Source organism: Chrysemys picta, chromosome 21 (genome assembly GCF_011386835.1).
Source record: "Chrysemys picta bellii isolate R12L10 chromosome 21, ASM1138683v2, whole genome shotgun sequence".
Lineage (NCBI taxonomy): Eukaryota > Metazoa > Chordata > Testudines > Emydidae > Chrysemys > Chrysemys picta.
Window position 1 is genome coordinate 13,016,829 of NC_088811.1, and position 21,651 is coordinate 13,038,479.

General features: G+C 47.3%; 1 protein-coding gene and 1 long non-coding RNA gene across 5 annotated transcripts in view; one reads left to right on the plus strand and one right to left on the minus strand.

Moving 5' to 3' along the window:
- Positions 1–5,075: 5,075 nt before the first annotated feature.
- Positions 5,076–21,651, plus strand: part of LOC135976982 (uncharacterized) — a 34,532-nt gene continuing 17,956 nt past the window's right edge. Inside the window, exons 1-2 of the long non-coding RNA XR_010594275.1 lie at positions 5,076–6,524; positions 14,500–14,573. This is a non-coding gene — a long non-coding RNA (uncharacterized LOC135976982). The remainder of the gene's footprint in view (positions 6,525–14,499; positions 14,574–21,651) is intronic.
- DHRS3 (dehydrogenase/reductase 3) overlaps positions 19,260–21,651 on the minus strand; it is a 45,568-nt gene continuing 43,176 nt past the window's right edge. For all 4 annotated transcript variants that reach the window (XM_042852931.2, XM_005292796.5, XM_005292795.5 and 1 more), the window contains one exon: positions 19,260–20,957. In XM_042852931.2, the coding sequence (XP_042708865.1) occupies positions 20,873–20,957 (85 nt within the window). In that variant the 3' untranslated portion in view covers positions 19,260–20,872. The remainder of the gene's footprint in view (positions 20,958–21,651) is intronic.

A 21,651-nucleotide genomic window follows, 5' to 3' on the forward strand; every position in this document is an offset into this window, starting at 1 on the left:
TTATAAAGGGAGGTCATGCAGTGAGAAAACTCTCTCCCATGCGGCTACCCCACATCGCTGCAAGGCTTAAAGTAAAACTACTCCGCGCTGTGTTTCAGCGAAGGGTCTCGGAGAATCACAACCTCTCTAAGGTATTACTGTTCCTTCCTCTGCCCCACCAGTCAGCGCAACCCTGGTGGGGAAAACAGGCCCTGTGAAGTTACGTGACCTGCCTCCAATCAATGAGTCACTGGCAAGGGTAGGAATAGAAGCCAAGTCTGATTGATTGGGATAAATAAGTGGCGTCACGCCAGGGACTGATCTGGCCTCAGATTCTTTTCCTAAACATTACACCACATGCCCTCCCTCCATCAAATACCCTGAGAGTTTGGGTTGTGCAAGATCTAAGCAAGGGTATTAATACTTAACTTGCTGTAAAATACTCTGTCATGGGCATGAACCAGAACTCCTGAACTGAGCCAAACCTGCGGATGGGGGGTATCCAGCTCTGTCTAGTCATGGCTGACCTCAAGCCATGCTCTGAGCACATGCAGAAAAGTGCTATGAGGGAGAGAGGACGGAGACAGGGCAGGAGTCCTGGAAAGGGGAGATGGAGGAGAAGAGGACAAGAGTGTGGAGAAGGCAATGGGGATGATGGAGAGGATTTTGAGGGAGCATAGGAAGGCGGCAGAGCAAGAAGAGGTGTGATGGAGAAAAGGCAGATGGTCACAAAGGCAAAGGAAGGGGGAGAAGTGGCTTTAAAAAGAAGTGGCTGCCCTCAGCAGCACCTGTTTTCATCTTTTCAATATGGGCCCCATGAGCCATGTGGTGCTAGAAAAATAGACCAACAGTATTTGTGAAGGGACAGCAACCATTGTTCCTACAAGCTGGCATCGTGGCTGCCCAGGGTTCTCTAGTGCCCCACGGCTTTGCTGGTGGGTACAGGATAAATTCAGCATCCCCCCCCCTAGAGAGGCCAGTTAGATAGGCCCTGTGCTGAAAGGAGTAAATCTCACTCTTGAGAGGGCTACATACAGACAACTTGCAAAGCGGAAGGAGATCTCAAGGGTGCAGCCAGGAGGCATGGACTGTGTCTGGGACTGGAAGTGCATGGCAGAGTCCAGGGCTATCAGTGGAAGGAAGGTGGAAATCAGTACAAATTGAGCTACATCCCAGTAAGTGTTCGGTCTTCTCCAGTGTGAATCATCTCCCAAAATCCCATTATTTGAGTGAGTCACTTAACAGCAACCTCAAGGAGACAGAGGGGAATAGGCTATCGGGAACTGTCCTGTGCAGGCAGATGACCCAATAGGTCTTCTCCAGCCCTAACTCCTAGAGCCTGGGCACTCTCGCTAAAGTGTCCAAGATGGAGGAATTCTTATGTAGGACACAGGTCCTCTGATCAATTTGCCAAACAAATTTGTCTCCGGACCAGCCTAAGTAAGAAGTGCTGTTCCAATAAGCAGTTGCTGCTAATAGCGCTGTGCCAGCAGGCTGGGAAACTGAGCTGCAGCCAGATTCTTATTCACTCTCCTACCAAGTTACTGGGGGGGGGGGGAGGGGGGGTCTGCATTTCACCAGCTCTTTGAATGCTGAAGTACGTTTCTTTTCAGGTTGCAAACGTGGGCTCTGATCAGCCACTAGAAACACCAGGTTTCTGTGTCCGGCCTGCGGTCCTGGCCTCCCAGGCAGGGAAGGGAGTAACACTTTAGGAATGAAACCGTGCTCAGAGGGAAGGATGGCAACTGCATAATTGGGTGTCGGATACAAAGTGGGGAGCATCACATCTCTAAGCGGGGTGTCTCGCTCTAAGCATTCATCACGACAATTTACACTGATTTAAATGAGATCAGAGGTAGGCCCTATATATATATATATAGTTTAAACTAAAAGAAAATTAAACTTAATGGCTAACATACATGTAATGTTCTCTCCACATCTGTCAGTAATTATTTGTATACTAGCCCTGCCAATGCAAAAAAAGGTCAGTGAAGAAGAAACATCAGAATTCATTGGCTTCCCATCAGAGCTTGGAATCTTCCCAGAAGGGATCCCCAATAGCCCTTGTTTAACACTGTCCCCCCTTTCTTTGCCCTCTCCAGCATGGAATGTCTTCCAAGTTCTGGTGGGATACGGCCAGAAGCAACACAACCTCATTCTCCTCTCTGGCTATGCACTGGTGAGACGCAGCAGTTCCTCCTTTGAAATTAGTGGGGCTAACCTCGACGTGTGCCTGTAATGTTTCCTATATTTCAAAGAGCAGATCAAGCCCCTTTCAACGCTGGCTCCGTTGGCCTCGTCCCTGGCCCATGCCTGATGCTCGGGTAGCGGAAGGCAGTGGGAGTGAGCCCTATGCTCTACTGGAGTTGCTCTCCACCTGTGCGGGGTCGGGTGAGGAACAGGTTAGCTGGGTGAAAAGTTCACTGCGAGCTGAGCTGTCTGTTTCCCTTGCTTAATTTATCCGATATTTGGCTAACCTTGCTCTGAACCCAGCCCCCGAGACCTCCTTCCCCTCCCCTCTCCCCATCGGGCCAAAGTCAGCCAAAGTCCCCTCCTCCCCTTCTCTCTGGCCCTGCTGAAGAGAGCGGGGCTTGGGACAGAAGGCCAGGCATTGGAGGAAGACCTTGTTGCACAGGAGAGAGAATTATTTATGGGCTGCACTTTGACAGCCTCGTCCTCAGGAACAAAAATAAAAGCTCCACCATCAGCAACACTTGTCTTGTTACCGTGGTCAAGAAACTCAGCTTGCCCTAGGCTGGACGGCCCCCAGCCCATGTCCTGTCCTCTCTCTGCCCTGTCACGCTTCCAGGAAGGTGTCACTCTGCTCAAGGATCTTGTAGCCTTTCGGTCCATGGACTCCCCGTTTTGATAGGCCTCTGCAGCAGGATTTTCTGACAGAGGCATAACTAAGAGACCCCCCACCCTCCGCCCATGCACATGTTCCCGACTGGCTTCCTTCCCACATGTCTGAGCAGCTACCCCCAGTAGCGCCAAAGAAACAGGCCTGTCCCCTTACTGCATAGGGAGGGAGTTCTGCAGAAGGAGCAGAATGGCTGTAGCTCCGCTGTGCTGGAAGGGGGCTAGAGGGAGGGTTTGGGAAGCTCATGCAGCACACAGCGGAGCAGGATGGGGCTGGAAAACCCTACGTGGCTCATCCCGTTTTCCCTGACGCCCCACCTATGGCACACAACTTTGTAAGGTTGCCAACCCTGCGGGAAGCAAAGATTAATCTTGATGTCAAGATCATGTCATGTGACAAAACCTCCAGGAATAGGGCCAACCAAAATTGACAACCCAAGTGAGGCAGAGGCCGGGGTAGTGGCCACAAAGTTCTGCTGCTGATGCTTTTGTGGGAGGGAAAGACGCCTCCCCCAGATCCTGGTGGCACCTGCAGCCTAAGCTATTCAGGCTGTACACCAGGGAAAGAATTTGCTCATCTCCGTAGGCTGAGCAGTTCCCCTTCAAAGGGGGGCTGGTCCCTTGCAACATGTAGGTGACATCCTAATATCGCCCCCCACCCAGGACGCAGCTGCAGAGCGCGACTCTTGCTTTCCGGGCAAGTACAAGTGATGCTTCCCCCCCAAGTCGGAGCCTTTCAGGCCAACTGGCACAAGCCATCAGAAACACTGTCCAAGAACATTCATCTTTGTTATCGTCAGGAATCTCCGTCCTGCGCTCAGAACTGCCACCAGCTCCCTTTGTGTAAGAGAGAACATTCCTGGGGCCTTCCTGGGCACCAGACATACTGGTGGGGAAAGTACAAGCACAGAACTGCCCTGTTCACACTGTTCTGCTGAGGACAGATGGTCTGGGCTACATTGGAGCTTGGATTTTAAAGGAGTCGTAAGAACGGCTGTACTGGGTCAGACCAAAGGTCCAGCCAGCCCAGTATCCTGTCTACCGACAGTGGCCAATACCAGGTGCCCCAGAGGGAATGAACCTAACAGGTAATGATCAAATGATCTCTCTCCTGCCGTCCATCTCCACCCTCTGACAAACAGAGGCTAGGGACACCATTCCTTACCCATCCTGGCTAATAGCCATTAATGGACTTAACCTCCAGGAATTTATCCAGCTCTCTTTTAAACCCTGTTAAAGTCCTTCCTGTTAGAGTCAAACATTTTCTTGTTTTTACTGCCACGTGGTAGCAATCTGACATGTCCCCTCACCCCCCACCATAAATGTGCATCTGTGGCCAGAGGAAAGCCCTAGAGTAGTGCCAGCAGAAGGCAATCCTGCTGTGATAGTGTGTTTTGTAAAGTATTGCACTCACTGCCTTGGTATTAGCCCTGCCCCCAAATTAAAAGTGATTGTCCTCCCAAATCCACATATGCAGGCAGCCTGGGGCAGTGTTTCTCAATCTTTTTTTTTTTTTTTTGATACCAGGGACTGGCTTGCTGCCTTCCTAAGCTGTGTCAGGGACTGGCGCTGGTCCACGGACTGGTCATTGAGAAACACTGGTCTGGGGGAATGCAGATGATTCACGTAGGCCTAACTCAGCTGTCAGTGTTCCAGCACACTACAGTAGAGTGTTCCAGGGAGTCTGTTATCCTGAGAAAGGGCTTTCTAAGTTCTTCACCGCTTCTTGATTCATGCTGGCTGCTTTAGCGCCAATGGAAACTAACAGAAACCGAAGGAGAGAGACTGCAGGGTCTTTAAAATCATTTTTTCTTGAAAGAAACAAAAATCAGACATAGGGGTGACGGCTTTATAGTAAATGGAAATTCCTTGTGGTCTAAGAAGACTGTTTAACTGGCTTCTCAGGCTCACCCCATGACCTGGCCATGTCACAGGGCTAAGTGTGTCTGCAAGCGCAGACTGAAGTAGCTCTGATGTGGTCACTCGCTTTGGTGACACCATCCATTTCAAGCCTCATCACGCCACCTATACACAGACGCCACAACAGGCCTGTTTGATAATCACGGATTCCCCTCTAGTCATGGAAGCCTGGGCAAATATCCGAGAACACGCCTGAGCACCTCCCACTTAATCCGTTGCATCGCTTCAGGGCAGGAAAACGGCAAAGATGAGTTGAGTATGTTTACGCCGAAAGGCAAAAGTTAAAAATGCAAGATTGCAATGAGATCAGAGGACACCACTAAAAATCTTAGCCTCTCACTATATATATATATATATATATATATATATATATATATATATATATATATATATATATATATATATATATATATATTTTCCCCAGGTATCAGTACCACGTAGAATGTGGGCAGCTGCTGATGGCTCCATCCTGTCAGGATACTTTAATAATAGTTATAATTTCCACTTACTGTCGCTTGTATCCGGCAGCTCAATGCATATTAGTTAATCTTACTAACACCTTTTTGAAATGGGCATTATTAGAGCCATTTTACAGATTGGCGTGGGGGGGTGTCAACTGAGGCTTGAGGAACCTTAAGGGCCTGTCAAGGATAGTGATCAAACCAACAGCAGAACCTGAGTCCTGCCGCCCAGTTCTCTGCTTCAACTACTACACCGCACAGCAAAGCACAGCTTCTGCGATAGCAAGGATTGCCTTGGAAGATACTCCTTGAAAAGCAAGTTGAATGGGAATGCAAGGTAACAATTGACAGAGCGAGCTTTAAAAATGGCCCCACTGAAGCGCTTTAGCTGTGACTTAAACCTGCTCCGTCCTTTCCACCACACCATCGCTCCAGCACTAGGCAATAACAGGAAATAGTTTATAGAGGGCTAATGCTCAGGGGAGGAGGCTCAGTGCCTTGCACATGCCAGACGCCCCTGCCTGCACTTTTAGCGAGCTAGTGAAGGCAGGTCACGGATAGGTCAGGCTCTAAACGAGACAGACAGTTCATTCACTGCCCAGCCAACTTAGGGGATTTCACTTATGCAGCAATACAAAAGTGATGGGATAATGAGTGCTGCATAACTCTCTCACACAGAGTCTGTTGAAACAGCCCCAGTCCTGCCCCCCGCCCCAAGATATTTGGGAAAAGTGTCATTTCAGTCAACTAACAGATGAATATGGGCCAAAAGACTATGCATTCTTGTTCTGCTCTCTCCCCATGAAGCTGAATCTGTCAAGTGGACTCCCATCAGCTGAATTTGCAGCTCAGAGCACATGGCAGGAGGGTGAATTAAAAACCCCATACAAAAAAAAAACCCATACCAAAGGAGCTAAGGATCTCTGTGCTGCTTGGACCTTGCTGTGGGGAGGGGGGAGAGAGAAAGGTGTTTCAGGGCATAAGCAAGAGATCCCCAGCTGCTGAGCCTGGATTAGGGCTACAGGACTGTGATAAATAAAGGGAGAGGGGTAGCTCCCTTTGATGGACACTCAGCCAGTTAGCTGTAAAATCCCTCGTGATAGCTGTTCTTGACTTGCTTTGCCTGTAAAGGGTTAAAAAGTCCTCCAGATAAAGAAAAAAAAGTGGGCACCTGACCAAAAGAGCCAATGGGCAGGCTAGAACTTTTTAAAATGGGGAAAGAAACTTTCCCTTTGGTCTCTCTGGGCTTCTGGGACACGAAACAGCAATGCTATAAGCAGGAATGCTGTGTAAGGTTTGAACCAGGTATGAAAAATGATTTTCTGTGCCTAGCAGGACTCATTGGGATAGGGAATGTTCAGGTAGATGCAATCAGGTTATTTCTTTATTTTGGCTCGTGGGTCTCCTGTGTGCTAACCCCAGATGCTTTTGTTTGCTTGTAACCTTTAAGCTGAACCCCCAAGAAGTTATTTTGGGTGCTTAATTTTGGGAATTGCTCTTTTAAAATCTAGCAAACGCCTACATTCCAAACGTATTTTTTTCTTTTTGTTCTTAATAAAATTTACTTTTTTTAAGTACAGGATTGGATTTTTTGGTGTCCTAAGAGGTTTATGCACATGTTCTTTAATTAGCTGGTGGCAACTGCTAATTTCCTTTGTTTTCTTCTCAGCTCTTCCCTGGAGGGTGGGTGAAAGGGCTTGAGGGTCCCACACAGGGAGGAATTCCCAAGTGCTCCTTCCTGGGGCCAAGGGTTGGGGTTTTTTGCATTTGGGTGGTGGCAGCGTTTACCAAGCCAAGGTCAGAGAAAAGCTGTAACCTTGGGAGTTTAATACAAGCCTGGAGTGGCCAGTATTAATTTTTAGAATCCTTGCGGGCCCCCACCTTCTGCACGCGAAGTGTCAGAGTGGGGATTCAGCCTTGACAAGGAGAAGTGGGGCTTTCTGATTATAGAGCACTGTAATACCTTTTGAAACCTAAGGCTATAACTCATTCGTGTGTATATGTTTGCTTAATAACTGTCTCATTTCCTTTTTTATTCAATAAGTCTTCATATAGTTTTACCATAGGATTGGCTACAAGCCTTGTCTTTGGTGCGAGACCTAAAGTGCTCCTGACGTGGGATAAGTGACTGGTCCCTTGGGATTAGGAGTAAGCTGAATATTGTTGTGATTCTTGATGTAAGGGGCCATCTACCATAATGATTCGCTCATCTGGGTGGCAAGACAGACCAGAGTACCCCAGGGGGCTGGGACTCTGTATTAAGGCCGCTAATGTGCCTGAGAAGTTTGCACTTGGGGCAATGGGTTGGTGAAATCTAAGTTTAGACCTCACCACCAATTTGGGGTTTGTGCTGTGGTTTTTAACAGTCTGCCCTGAGGTGGGTACCCATGCTCTTGGAGCACCGCAGGGAGCTTCACACCCTTAATCCTTACCCTCTACAGCTTCAGATCAACTCTGAAATATTTGATTGGCTTAACAAATTGTGCCAAAGTGTATTTGACAGCAAGCTCAGGCATCTGTTGGAGATGGATAGACCCCACCAGGCAGCTGCCCAGGATAGCACTGGACAGTGCGTGGGTGGTGGTTTAGTAAGGGGAATATCTATAGGGTGGGATCCACAAAAGTACTCCTGACTGTTCCACTGTGGATAGACACGTAGAGAGAGACACATCCTCCAACCACACTGTCATTATTTATGCAACAGCTTCAATAGGAGAGATTGCGGGACGTCCGCAGCAGACTATCCCATAGTTCAGTGGTTCGAGCCTGCGCCTGAGAGGTAGGAGCCCGAAGTTTAAATTCCTTCTCCTGCCTCTGGCAGAGAGGGGCAATTGAACCTGGTTTTCCCACATCCCTGGGCTAAAAGTTACAAGGTGGGGCACCAGCACCTCCCCCTCCATACATTTTGGGTGAAGCAAGGAAGGTGCCTAGCTCATTTTCCTCAAGAAATGTCTCTAGGTGTCTTAATCCGGGTGGTGAGTGCTCATTCGTGGATCACTAAGCAGAGCTAGGTGCCTCCCTGCAGTCTGGACTTAGGTGCCTATCTCAGAGAGCGGCAGGTCTTAGCACTCATCCTGTCATCAGTTTCTCCCATTGGCTAGCTTCCATGGCACGCCTCCTAGCTTGCTGACTTATGTGGATTGCATTCTAAGGTGCCCATCTCTCCCCATTGGTTGTATAAGGAGCCAAGACACCTAACTCTGCTCTGTGGATGGCAGGGTGGTCCTGTGATAGTCTCCATGCCTAAAAGTTGGATGCTGTGATGTTCAGTGTTGCAATGGCTAAGTTCCTTGGGGGATCCCACCCCAGGTTCTTGGCCAACAGTAACAGTCCCACAGGCAAGTTTGCTACCTACTGAGCAACCAAAATATTAAAAATCCTTAACATGTGGAATCTATTAAGACATTTAGAAGGAATTCACATTCATTGTTTCATTTGAAATATAAAGGTTATAAAACGTAATGACCGCATGACAAGGGAACTATATGAAACACTCGGAGATTTACAGAGTAACTGTTACGATCTTTAGGCAGGTAGGGCTGAAAATTGCTTAATGATAGGCAACCCAACGTCTGGTTTGAGAGCTGGGATTTTCTGGCAGGTTCTTATTTTGACCTTCCCGACTGGTATTCAGTTACCACAGCAGCACCGAAGTAAAACAGAAACATAGCTTGTATCTTCTTTCAAGTATTTATTTCCTTTGTCCTGTTAACATGCAGGACTGAAAGGAATTGTAAGGATTTTAAAGAAAAGAAAATACCAACGTGATGGCTTAATTTCTCACAGCAAGTGCAGCACAAATGAACAGCCAACACATCCTAAGGAAAAATGCAAAACAAAAGTTCACGAAAAAAGTATCCTGAGTGCCAAAGCAAACATTTCCATAACAAAATCCTGAGTCTTTGCATTTCTGAGTCAGCTTAGCACAGCAGCTAGTCTCTCTCTCTCTTCCCCCGCCACTCCTCCCCCCACACATCGTGCTACATGTCAGTGGGCTAGAAGGGACATGTAATAGGGACAGGATTTCTAAAGTCTCTACTCTGTGTTAACTAACAAAAATAAAAAGCGTGGCTCTGCTGCATTATGGCATTGAGCAGGCGACTGTAGTTTAGGGGATTGAACACAGGGCTGGGAGTTAAGAAAGCCAGGGTGCTGCTCCCAGACTGGTCAGTAAGTGACAGTGGGCAAGTCTCTAAAGGGTTCTGTGCCTCAGTTTCCCCATCTATAAACACTGGATTATCTTTGTAGCGTGCTTTCTGATCTGAGGCTGGAAAGTGCAATATATGTGAAAGCATTGTTATGGTTGCTGCTTGGCCACAGAAGGCCCTTCGGGAGGTGTGTGTGTGTGTGAGAGAGAGAGAGAGAGAGAGAGAATTCTGTTCCGCAATGAGCACCAGGAAACAGAAATACCCCCCCATGTGACTTAGCGGACCAGTCCCACAGGCTGAATATTAATTTCTGGATCACAAACATCCAAACCAATACCAATAGTCATGGTTAACAGTTCGAAAACAACTCATTTGCTGAAAAACATTCAGGACGGAAAGTGTTTGTCAAACAAATTTAAAAAAAAACTCAGAGGGTCCTGTGGCACCTTTGGAGTCTGGTCCTGAAGTTTTTTTGCGGTAAGATGGCTACCTTTACATCTGCTATTGTGTGGCCAGGGAGGTTGACATGTTCTCCTACAGGTTTTTGTATATTGCTATTCCTGATATCGGACTTGTGTCCATTTATCCTTTTACGTAGGGACTGTCCAGTTTGGCCAATGTACATAGCAGAGGGGCATTGTTGGCACATGATGGCATATATTACATTGGTGGACGTGCAGGTGAATGAACCGGTGATGTTGTAGCTGATCTGGTTAGGTCCTGTGATGGTGTTGCTGGTGTAGATATGTGGGCAGAGTTGGCATCGAGGTTTATTGCATGGATTGGTTCCTGAGTTAGAGTTGTTATGGTGCGGTGTGTGGTTGCTGGTGAGAATATGCTTAAGGTTGGAGGGTTGTCTGTGGACGAGGACTGGCCTGCCTCTGAAGGTCTGTGAAAGCAAGGGATCATTGTCCAGGATGGGTTGTAGATCACTGATGATGCGTTGGAGAGGTTTAAGCTGAGGACAAAGAGAAACTGCTGAGCTTCAGTTCATTTGCAGATTTGACACCATGAGATCAGGATTAAACAAAGACTGTGAATGGCTAGCCAACTACAAAAGCAGTTTCTCCTCTCTTGGTGTTCACACCTCAACTGCAGCAGAGGACCTCACCCTCCCTGATTGAACTAACCTCGTTATCTCCAGACTGATTCTTGCCCGCATATTTATACCTGCCTCTGGAAATTTCCATTACACGCATCTGACGAAATGGGCATTCACCCACGAAAGCTTATGCTCCAATACATCTGTTAGTCTATAAGGTGCCACAGGACTCTCTGTTGCTTTTTACAGATCCAGACTAACATTGCTACCCCTCTGATATTTAAAAAACCTGGCCTCTGTTTAAGGATAGTTCATAAACAGAAAAAGGGGCGAATTTTGTAACTTGAATTGCTCACTTCCAGCAATTCCCCCAGCTGTAGTGAGGTTCTCCAGGGCAGGCTTGGTCCACCAGCTTTGGGTTAGACACATCATCATCATCATCATCACCAACTTTTGCTGGGAAAGGGCTCTTTTATGTGCCAGTTTGCTCTACCCACTTTCAGGCATCATCAGTTTTTCTTTCACGAATCCCAAAATGTTTCAGATTTGACCCCAAACTGTGCTGACTGCAGCCTCGGGTAATTTATTTTCATGCCTAAATCTCTTATTACTAAGTTAGCAAAAGAGCTCTCACATCAGGGTGTAGTCAATAAATCACGTAATACCCCTGGTAATTCTGCAAGGCATGTCCTATCGCCACATTTCCAGTGGAGTTGAGAGGATTCGTATGTTTGACTGCTTGTACCTCTCCACTTTTCAGTGCTGATCTACGAAGGGCCGTGGATGCTAAGCCCACACTCGCTCCAGCACTGCCACTGGCTCGATCTCTTCCAGCGGCATGATTTCCCTTTGAATGTTTTCCTTTTGCCAGTTTAGTTCATGTTCTTCTGAGTAACAATCTTTCCAGGGGCAGGTCCAAGTCCTGTGGCTGGTGGCAGAGAGTAGTAGCTCCTCACCACTGGGTGGCACACGCAGCACTAGCTCTTCAGGCTTTTGTGCCTGGTTCCTTGCGCTCTGTGCTTTAAAGGAGCCTAAACTCAAAGATATTTAAATTGGGCTGCAACGTTAGCACATGCTAAGGTGTGTACACAGGTGTGCACAGATGAGAGACCGCCTCTGGGGAAGGTGAGGTGAAGGATAATCTTCTTACACTGCACACTGACTCAGAGACACTCAAATTACAGCCCTTCTCAAGGAGAAAAAATGGAAGGGGAAAAATTATGAAAACAGGCGTGGCGGGGAAATACCCAGGGCTTCACAAAATCATACGGTGCTGCTGTCAACCCTGCAAAGAGGGAGGCCCAGCTAATATAAACTCAGCCTGGCTCTTATCAGCTTAGTCAAAGCGAGGTTCCTGTTTGGCTTCGCTTGTCTATAGATCAAGTCACTGCAGGAGAAATGCACAGCGCGTGGGCGCTCTGGTATCCGATAGGGATTCGGCTAAAAAATTAGCACCATGCTGGTGCCTAGGCAAAGTTGCACTGTGCCCATGTGGAGTAGGTAGGTATTGTGTCTGGAGATGGACACTGACGTACAAAGAGGGGAAGTGATCCAGACCCACTCACCCAGCCAGACTGTGAGCGAGATAAGCGCAGAACCTTGAGTTCAGTGCTTTAAATATTCTCATGCCTAAGCAAAAAAATAAAAATTAATAGATCACGTAGCTCTAAATGGCAATGTGTTTTAGGGGCTTTAACCATGGGGAAGTTTATCCTGCTTACCTGAAAGATTTCCTTTCTTCGAGTAACGTGGCCCACAGAGCCATGACAGGAAGTACTTCAGTCTGCTTGCAGCTTGGGGACAGAACCAGACCTGCCAATCTTTGGTAGTGTTATAAAGACCAGAATGAGGTTTCAGGGTTGTGCTCCACCACATTGTGGGCCGTTGTCCTAAAGAAGCTTATAATGTTGGGGTCTGCACAAAACGTCGTGTTCTTGAACATACCAAAAACATTGTAGTACAAAGACTTGAACTTTTGCTTGGACGCTCTCACAAACCCACATTAGAGGCATTCAAGGCTATGTGTCACTTGTTTGATGTGGCTGATAAACCACGGACTTTCTTCCAGCCAGTAGAATCAATTCTAGGTTGACTTCTTTCTAGGCTCCATGAGAGTAATAACTATTTTGTCCAAGTAGCCATTTTGAATCTGTCTGCTGTTGGAGGGAGGATTGTTTTTTGCAATAGCAGTCTCCTATGAGGTAGAGTCACCAGATGGGCCAGGGCTAGGTTAATTGTGCCTGATAACCATAGCCTCTTCAGACAGAAAAATCATAACAAGTATCACTGCCACTTTCTCCTTCCTAGATTTTGTATGGTCTTGGGGAGCAGTGAAAAAAGTAGGAAGACTTACAGCAGGGACCCTTCCCAGATTTCTGAGAATTATCTATCACCTCACATCCCAGGTCCCACGAGATGGGCTGCTGTTCCCAGATGCAAAGAGATAATCACCAGTCCATCATATGACTTACAATGAGTGAGGAAACCTCTGTGTGCAGGTTCCACTCTGCTTAACCCAGCTTCTGCCGTATGAGTCTTGGTGTTCATCTTATCCTTGACTGTCATTACCAGACCAAGTCTATCATCCATGGAAGAAAGAGTGCTCCGAGACCTCAGTAAAGCACTATGAGCCAGCGAGGGGATGCGGTACTCCTTTTTGCAACCTCTCCATTTTCCTCAGCTAGCATTTGACATAAAGATTGCTCTTAAAAAAATCTGATTCTCTGCATTCAACAGTTGTGGGAGCAGAGACTAGGCAATGGGGTCTTGACTGCTCCCAACAGATGTGCTAGGCTGGGATGCGGAGGGGCTAACAGAAATTACTATGTTGGGTTTACATGAAATCTAGTTCAGTAATGCATGTCTGTGCATGAGATCAGCATTCCCAACAGGCTGCAATAAGAATTGGCGTTTTGTGTCTGTGACATTGCTTGTTTTCCATTAGGCACATCTTCATGCGCTAACATTCTTCTGAGCTGAGACCTTGGTACCTTGAGACCTTGATTTATCCTCAGACATGGCGTATGACTGTCTTTCCTGGTGCCATATGTCTGTGTTTATCATGAATCCAAGATACTCCAGTGTGTTTGTTTCAGCTCTCTCTCTGTACAGAGCCCTGAGCAACAGAACATTTCAAGAGAGAGAATTGAATTGCCTTCTTCTGTAAAGCCAATATTAATACCACCATGAAGAGACCCTGGGAGCACTGGTCAGGTCAAATGGTAATGATCGAAGTTGAAGAAAAAACCTACCATCCATACAGAAAGTGTGAGAATAGGGACATGAAGATGAGCCTCCTCTAGGAACTTGTTCATGTGTTTCAGACAGCGCTGCTATCTGAGGCTAGAAATAAGACTGAATAGTCCTTGATGAGGAATGGGCAAGATCGTGCTGATCTGAAGGAGCTGAGATCTGGTTTCATTCACGTCTTGGCATTTCCATGGGCTTCTTGAATTTGGCAATGGGACAAAATTGTGTCTGGGAGTCTTGCACGGCTCCGTAGGGTACCTCCCTCTGGACAATGGCCAGAGCTGTTGGTAGCCATTTTTTTCCCAGGCTGAAAGAACCTGGAACTAACTGGGGGGTCGAACTCTGCATAGGGCGGGTTGGGAGTCATGCAGAAAGCTCTGAGGCATCTGAGGGCAACTACTGACCTTGCCTCAGCATTCTGGATTTGTTCCAGCTACCACTTGTGAAGTGGTAATCTCTCTTGTTGTACTTCAGGGACTTGTGATGTGATCTTTATTCTTTTCTGCAGTGTCTGGCAGGAGCCAAGATTGTAAATCTACTTTTCCAATGAGTCTCTGAATAGCCTCAGCTTTCCATAAAGTTTCCCACTGTAGCACTAAAAGAACTGGGAACACATTTGCCTGAGCATCTGGTCTCAATAACGAAGGCCCCATGTACCTGCATGAAACAAATTTGTGTCCCAATAACTTTTTCAGGGAAAACTCCTTAGTCTATGTGGTTTTTAGACTGAGAGGGATCCTTCTTGCAATACCATCCATCTATATGAGCATTGCATGTGAAAGCACGTGGAGGGTGTCCAGTGACATGTAATGCTTTCATTTTTATTTATTTCTGTTGTTAGGCTATGCTGCCTGAGAGCTTTCATGCCCTGGCTGCCTGAAAAGGGTCTGCACAGTGAGGAGGACAATCTTTCAGGTAAAGTAGTTCTCCCAGTTAGAAATGAGGAGTCCCTGACTATCACAGAAGATAGCCAGGGTCATCTTTGGGAGTGATGCCAGGTTGAATTTGGACTAGTTTACTGAGGCACCATACAGCCTTATGAAATGGAGACCAGGGAGATCAAGAAGCCCCCTACTTCCTGCTTGTTCCTCCACATCACACCACAGCCATCTGTTGCAGGAAGGAGATGGCGGTGGCGGTGAGACATAGCACCCTGCAGCTGGGAACAGTAAACTGATTTTTCTGTTAGGATGTGGTGGATGTGGTGGCCCACAGAGGTCATCGGAGGTAACAGGCTGATCTTTAGGGGAAGGTGACCCCAGCAGTGGATGAGGATGACAGCAAAGACTTTCCTGGTCTTGAGGTGTGGCGGGGGATCGTTTATCATGATGTCATCCCAGGGAACACGAAGGAGGATAAATAGTTATAGCTTGTCCAGGGCTGCAGCAAACCGCGTAAGCCTAGTTTCACAGTACTGACTAATCTGCTAGTACTGACTAATCTGCTTGAAAGAGTACATCATCGGTTATGTCTGTTTTTTAAATTATATATATATTATGTGATCCCCTAACTCTAATTCGGACAGCTGGCCTTCCACCCCGGAGGAGGGAGTCCCTTTTTGTGTGCGAGCATATGCACACAGAGAAATCAGCACAGATCATGCTGCATTCAGTGGAGTAGGGGAAACCAGCGATGATTTTCTTCATTTAGCTCTCCTTTGGGAGTTTGTCCCTCTGATCCTGCTTCCATGCTGGGGGCTCAGCGGGAGCTCAGACACTGCTCCAAAGATACTGCCAAGCGGCTAGTGATCGCTTTGCCTCAGAAGAGGCTGGGCTTCCTGTCTTGTCTTTCCAACAGGGGCCCTCTCTTCATCTCTCAGGGAAGGACTGTGAGGTTCAAGAAAGGCTTTGCCCCAGGCTCTATCCCTTTCTATTGTATGGGGTCCATATGGGGCAGCTAGAGCTGTGTTTTCCCTGGAGGTCGCAGGCCGGGATATGAACAGGGATTGCGTTGGGAGGGGCTTGTTATAGAGGGGGAACCAGGAGGAGAGAGCAGGCCCCAAAGGCCCCTTCCTGCACTGTCTGCTGTTGACAGCATCTGGGCCGTGTCTAGACAGGAGAGACAGATCTTTCCTTGTGCCCTTCTCTGCCTACCTCGCTCCCCGAAGCCTGCAGGCGTGCCAGTCAAAGGGGAAGCGGAGCACGCGTTGCCACCTGTCCAGGTTTTCCTAGGATCATCCCTTTTTTGAAGTAGCTCTCCCGGATGAAACGGTTCAGATGTCCTGGGTTTTTGTACCTCAGAGGTGACAACCCTATGCGGCGCTGAGGGGACAATCCCCCCCAAAAGGCACAGGCAGCTCTGGGACACAGCTGGGAGTTAGATGGACACATTATAGCGCTGAATTATGAGTCCGGAATTTGATAAAGTGGAGAGAGCTTCCCTGCAGCAGGGAGGGCCCGGGGAAAAGCTCGACGCTGGGGAGGCAGATAAAACTGGAGGGAACTTCACGGGGGCAGGGCATTTCCTACTGCCAGTGACTTACAGCGCTGGCTCTAACCTGAAATACCCAGATCTGTGGGTCTTAGCACGATGCAGAAAGTGGTTGTAAAGAGATCACTTTCGACACTGCTGTTTGCTTGGTGACGCTGGCAGCCGAAAGTGCAAGAGGTTACCCTCAGCAGCAGCTTGCCAGATGCCTAAAGCTTACGACAGGCTCAGCCAAAGAGCGACAATATTTATCACCTTGAATCAGTTTATTAAAGCCAGTGCTGGCATGCAAGGAAACCAGAAAATACAAAGTGGCTGAGCCGAGGCGACCCTGTTCTCCTTTTTTCAGGCAGAAAAGCAGCTTGATTTCAATGACAGAAAAATAACCTTGGGCCAAATTCCCACAGGTGTGTCCCCACTACAGCCGAAGCACCCGCTTAGGCTGAGTCTGAATTTGGCCTGTTGCTTTCTGCGATTTGGCAAGCGTAGCACTATCTGTTAGTATCCGACCGCGGGCGGGGGAGTAGTGGGAGCAGTCTGAAAGGCTTGTAAACCTAGATCTAATCACTCCCACCCACACGGATTAACACATGACAGAAAAGTATAAAAGATTTTATTTGCAAATGCTGCAGTCACTCGCCCAGGCAGGGACTACAGTCCCAGGAGGGCTATGTGTGGATAGTCTCCATCACTGCTTAACTGGAAGAAAGAAATGGGGGTGCAGGACTTCATTGCATTGAGGGGAGCTCTCTCTCCTCTCTGGATTCTTCTAAACCAAAGGATACAGCTGAAGAGGGCAATTTTTATTTATATATATTTTTGCTTCTAAGTGCACCAGGTTGCACTAAGTGGCATGCTTTTCATTAAAAAATGTGAAGTGGGGAGGACCACTGGCCTCACTTGCAAGGGAGTGTTCCCATCCACCCGCTCTGCAAATTATCCCGTGCAAATACCAGCCTCTGACAACACACAGCATTGCCATATGCCCCCACTTAAACCCCAGGCACTCTGCAGGCTTTAAGTCAGGACAGAACAAGTCCGACAACGTGTCAAGTTTTCCTAGCAATCTAGTTCTAACAGGGGCAACAGCAGCCTCCTGCACAGGGGGGAAAAATGCACCGTGGGTACTTTTCTATTGGGTCACACGTTGGACCAAGCAGAGAAAACCTGAAAAGCTTTGCTAATGTCATGGGAGACCTCGACGGCCTGTTCCCGCAGCCTCATCTCGACTCCTTCTCCGACAGGCTAATAAATATATACCGCTGTCTTAGATTTATTCCAGACCCTCTGTTTGACATCTGGCTACAAGATGGTGGCACTGAAATGTGCAATAATGATATAGGGATTTAAAAAAAAAAAAAGAGTGGAGAGAGCAGGGAAAACCAAAATTAAAATAAGTGGAAGGGCGGAAATTCTTTTGCAAAGGCCTTAAGGCTTCTACAAAGCATGCCTGCATGAGCCGTGCCTCCAGCTTACCCGATGTCAACCTTATGTCTGAGGGGACAGAAGATCTTACCAAGCATTCCAGAGGTGTCTCTCAGTGAACCAAAGTCTTCAGAATGTATCCAGCCAAACAAGAAGGCGCAAAACATTCCTTCTCTTAGCACCAGAGGGAGGGATCTTGTCCAACTCAAATTCTAAAGCGAAGCGCCAATGTTTTCCTTGTTATGTTCTGTTTGCTGCATACCTCTCCCCCACTGTGACTGCTATTTGACCTGCTGTCCGCTCAGAGACCCTGAGGGGAGGGGTGTGTGTGTGTGCGGGGAGGGGAAGGGTGAGTCTCTGGTGGTATTTGACTTGTTCATAGGCATTAGAAAGAAACAGACAGCACTGAGTGTGCAGGGAAGGAGCAGGTCCATCAACTGGCAGGGATGGGGGGTTCGGCCTAGTCTGTGGGAATGCCTCTTTCACCTCCTCTTTTAATGGGCATGTTACTAATGGAACCGCAAAACAAAGTTTTAATTTAAGGGTAGACACCCAGCAGGGAAGCCCCCTTCCACCAATTCTGTTTGTTCTTACAGCTGCAAGGCTGGCATGCCTGATCATGGATAATGAGAACATACACAGGATTAGACCGGGAGAGGAGGAGGAGGGCAGCATTCCCCCTCACCCCAAATGGGTCTCAATACAGATGGTACCTTTGTATTCCTGGCAGATCCCTGGAAGGGTTCTCCCATGAACTAACTAGAGCTCTTGACAAATTCTCCCACTTCTCAGAAAATAAATAGACCTCCAAGAGCCCACTAGGGGAGCAACCGCTCCACAGAGCCGCAGCTATCTCGGGAATCAATACAAAACCCCATGGGCGGAAGCCGTTTCAAAGCAGCTGCCATCATAAAGCTTGTAGATCCTGACCTCAGGAGGAAAGCAGCGTTACAGGTAAATGTCCAAGAGCTAGGGAAGTTGGATCCCATCATGGCAATAATGATCCCCAAACTCCTGAGCCTGCAAAGGGATCTACTCTGGTGGAATCCTCTTTACTTCTCTGGGACTCTATGTAGGCAAAAGAGTCTGCATGGATCGATTTCTTTGCAGAATCGGCCTCTCAAGCCCGATCAACACTAAATTTAAAGTTAAGTTGACCCAGTTACATCACCCAGGGATGTGAAAAATCCAGTGTCGCAGTGTAGTTCAGGCAACGTAACCCCCATTGTAGACCGTGCTAGATCGATGGAAGAATTCTAGCTCCTGCCTCTTGGGGAGGTGGATTATCTATCCCAACAGGAGAATGCTTCCTGTCAACATAGGCAGTGTCTACATTGAAGCGCTACAGTGGTGCAGCTGTGCCACTGTAGAATTCAAGGGCTGGTCTGCACTTAGGTCATTGGGGCTTCCCGCAGCTCCCATTGGCCAAGAACAGAGAACCGCAGCCACTGGGAGCTGCGGTGGGCTGTGCCTGCAGACGGTCAATGTGAGCAAAATGTCTCGCGGTCTGCCATCAGATGACCCTGATGGGCCGCATGCGGCCGACGGACTGCCCACCACTGCCGAAGGTTGTGCAGTTGGCAAAATCCATTCATTGATGAATCTACGCAGATGTACACCAGCCAAGGAAGACCCTCAGATTTTGAGTATCACCAAATCTCGTTCTTTGCTCTCCATGCTACACAATAGAACAACGAGAGCATCCAAATGCAAAAATCCACTTCCAGCTTTTCCAACGAAACACCGATCTCCTCTAGAAACAGATGTTTTATTATGTGGATTCTTCCTCTTGTCTCTACATTTTTGCAAGTAACCTCTCAGTCTGTAAGCAAACACCACTTTGCTCCCACCATTTTGAGGACTGCAAAGCACTTGACAAACATTAAGGAACAGAGCCTCACAACAGTGAGATCAGGAAATATTGGTATCCCTGCTTTGCGGATCGAGAAGCTGAAGCACAGAGAGTGAAGTGGCTTGCCCCGGGGTCCCACACAAAATCTGAGGCAGAGTTGCAAACGGAAGGCAGGAATCCTAACTCACACTCCTGTGCTTTAGCCACAAGACTGTCCTTAAAGCACTTGTCTTGAGGCGCTCGCATATCACACCTGCGGCCAATCTTTGCTTCAGTTAAGATTAATTCCTCCCTCGGTTGTGTTCTCTTATGTTTAATACGTGGTAATTCGCCCAGAGCTGCACATTGGATCGGTCATGGGGATATGTTGCTGCACTACACTGGTTGTTAAAGAAACTGTATTGTACAAAAAAAAAAAAACCCCAAGAATAATAAAAAATGAACGTTTAGTTGGGAATTCTACCTCACGGCTTCCTCCCTTTTTCAGCTCATTTAGGGCTTGAGCCAGCTGTCACATAAGACATTGGAAAGATCCCCATTGATTTCAATGGGTGTTAGATCAGGCCCTTCCCACCTTCACGTTTCATGTCCATGCGTTACATCCCTTCTGCTTTTTGGAACATATTCCATTTACTTCTCCGTGGGGGTTGACCAATGGGATTTCTCGGCAAAAGGACTGCTTGGGTGAATAAGGGTGTGCCGAGGAAGGCCCTAAGGTTAGTTTGTTTCCAAGCCAACACTGGCTAAATGAGTGGAAATCTAGGGATTATTGCTAAAAGGAAATTATATTTCACCCTAAATGAACAAAAATAGTCAGAAAGACCATTACTTTCTGTACATGATTTCAGTGGCAAGTGGGACCTTCCACTATTCAGTCTGAGCCTCCCAGTTCAGCAATAAAGACTTGCTATGGCTAGCGTTGTCCTTCCACACGCAGGCTTCTTGAGTGGCCCCTCAACGGACCAGCTGTTTACTCCTTTCCAGAGATGCCGAAGGAATTAGAGGAACAATCGGCTTCAATGGTTGTAAAGTAGAGCCACCCAATGCAGTGAGGGGGGAAAAAGTGGGATCCCAATAAACACCCTTAACTAGTAACCCTGCAAAGCCATTTTTAAAATTCTCATTCAATAAGCTGATCTGAAATCAACACTAGTTGCTCTTCCTGTTAGCAGAGTGGGGAGGGATGTGCTGCGCCCTGGTTGGAGCAGCCTAAAGGTACAATTAAATCTTAAAACTATGAGCAGATTTAACAATCAGACTCTAAAGAATTAAACATTGTACAAACATCTCAACATTTTTGTTGTTCCTCCCAAAAGTCCAGTCTAGCCATGCGGTCCTGTGCAAAGGTCATGTTGCTATGGATATGACCTGCAAGAAATTGGTTGCCTGAGAGCAGCACAAGTCACGCGAGCAAGGCAGGCTAAAAGCCAAGACCGTTGATTCACAATCTTGTCAGGATTTTGCTGCTTGTGTTGGCTTCACTTTAGAATGAGTCTAAGTATGGCCAGGTCTATGTTCGCCCTTTAAACGTGTTCATACAGGTGTAGCTTCCAGAAAACTTGTGGATTTCTTCAAGTGCTGACCGAGGGAGAATGCTGCAGAGGAAGCAAAGGGAAAGGAAATAAACACACCGTGCAACCTTTTCATCTCTTCTAATGAGAAGACGTGCAAACACACACACACACAAGATGGGGTGACTACTGTGGCATGGGGCAGTAATTTTGCAGTCAGAAATACCAAGGGTCCAGTCTTGCAAGTTGCTATGTTTCCAACAACTTCGGTGGGGTCTGAAGTTGATCCGAATCTGGCATGACTGGCCCTAAGGGAGAAAGTGCTACAGAGTCTCCTCCTACTAAGAGAGAGCTTACTAAACAGGACCTGGTAGAACAATGTAACCTGTAAGAAGGCATCATTCCTAGCTTCTGTTTTCCAGAAGCTGGGAATGGGCAACAGAAGATGGATCACTTGATTACCTGTTCTGTTCATTCCCTCTGGTGCAACTGGCATTGGCAGAAGACAAGATACTGGTCTAAATGAACCCTGGTCCTACCCAGTACGGCCATTCTTATGTTCTTATCTACGTCTCTTAAATTGCAAGATTCTGTTCAATGTTATAAATCTTGAGAATTTATATTGAGAATCAATCTATATATTTATCTTGAATACCCATCTATCTGTTTAGGTATTTACCTTTTTCATCACATGGTCCTGGTATGAATGAAGTGCAATTTTCCTGTTTTCTATTGCGATGACAAGCTAAGTGAATAATTCATAACAAATAATATATTT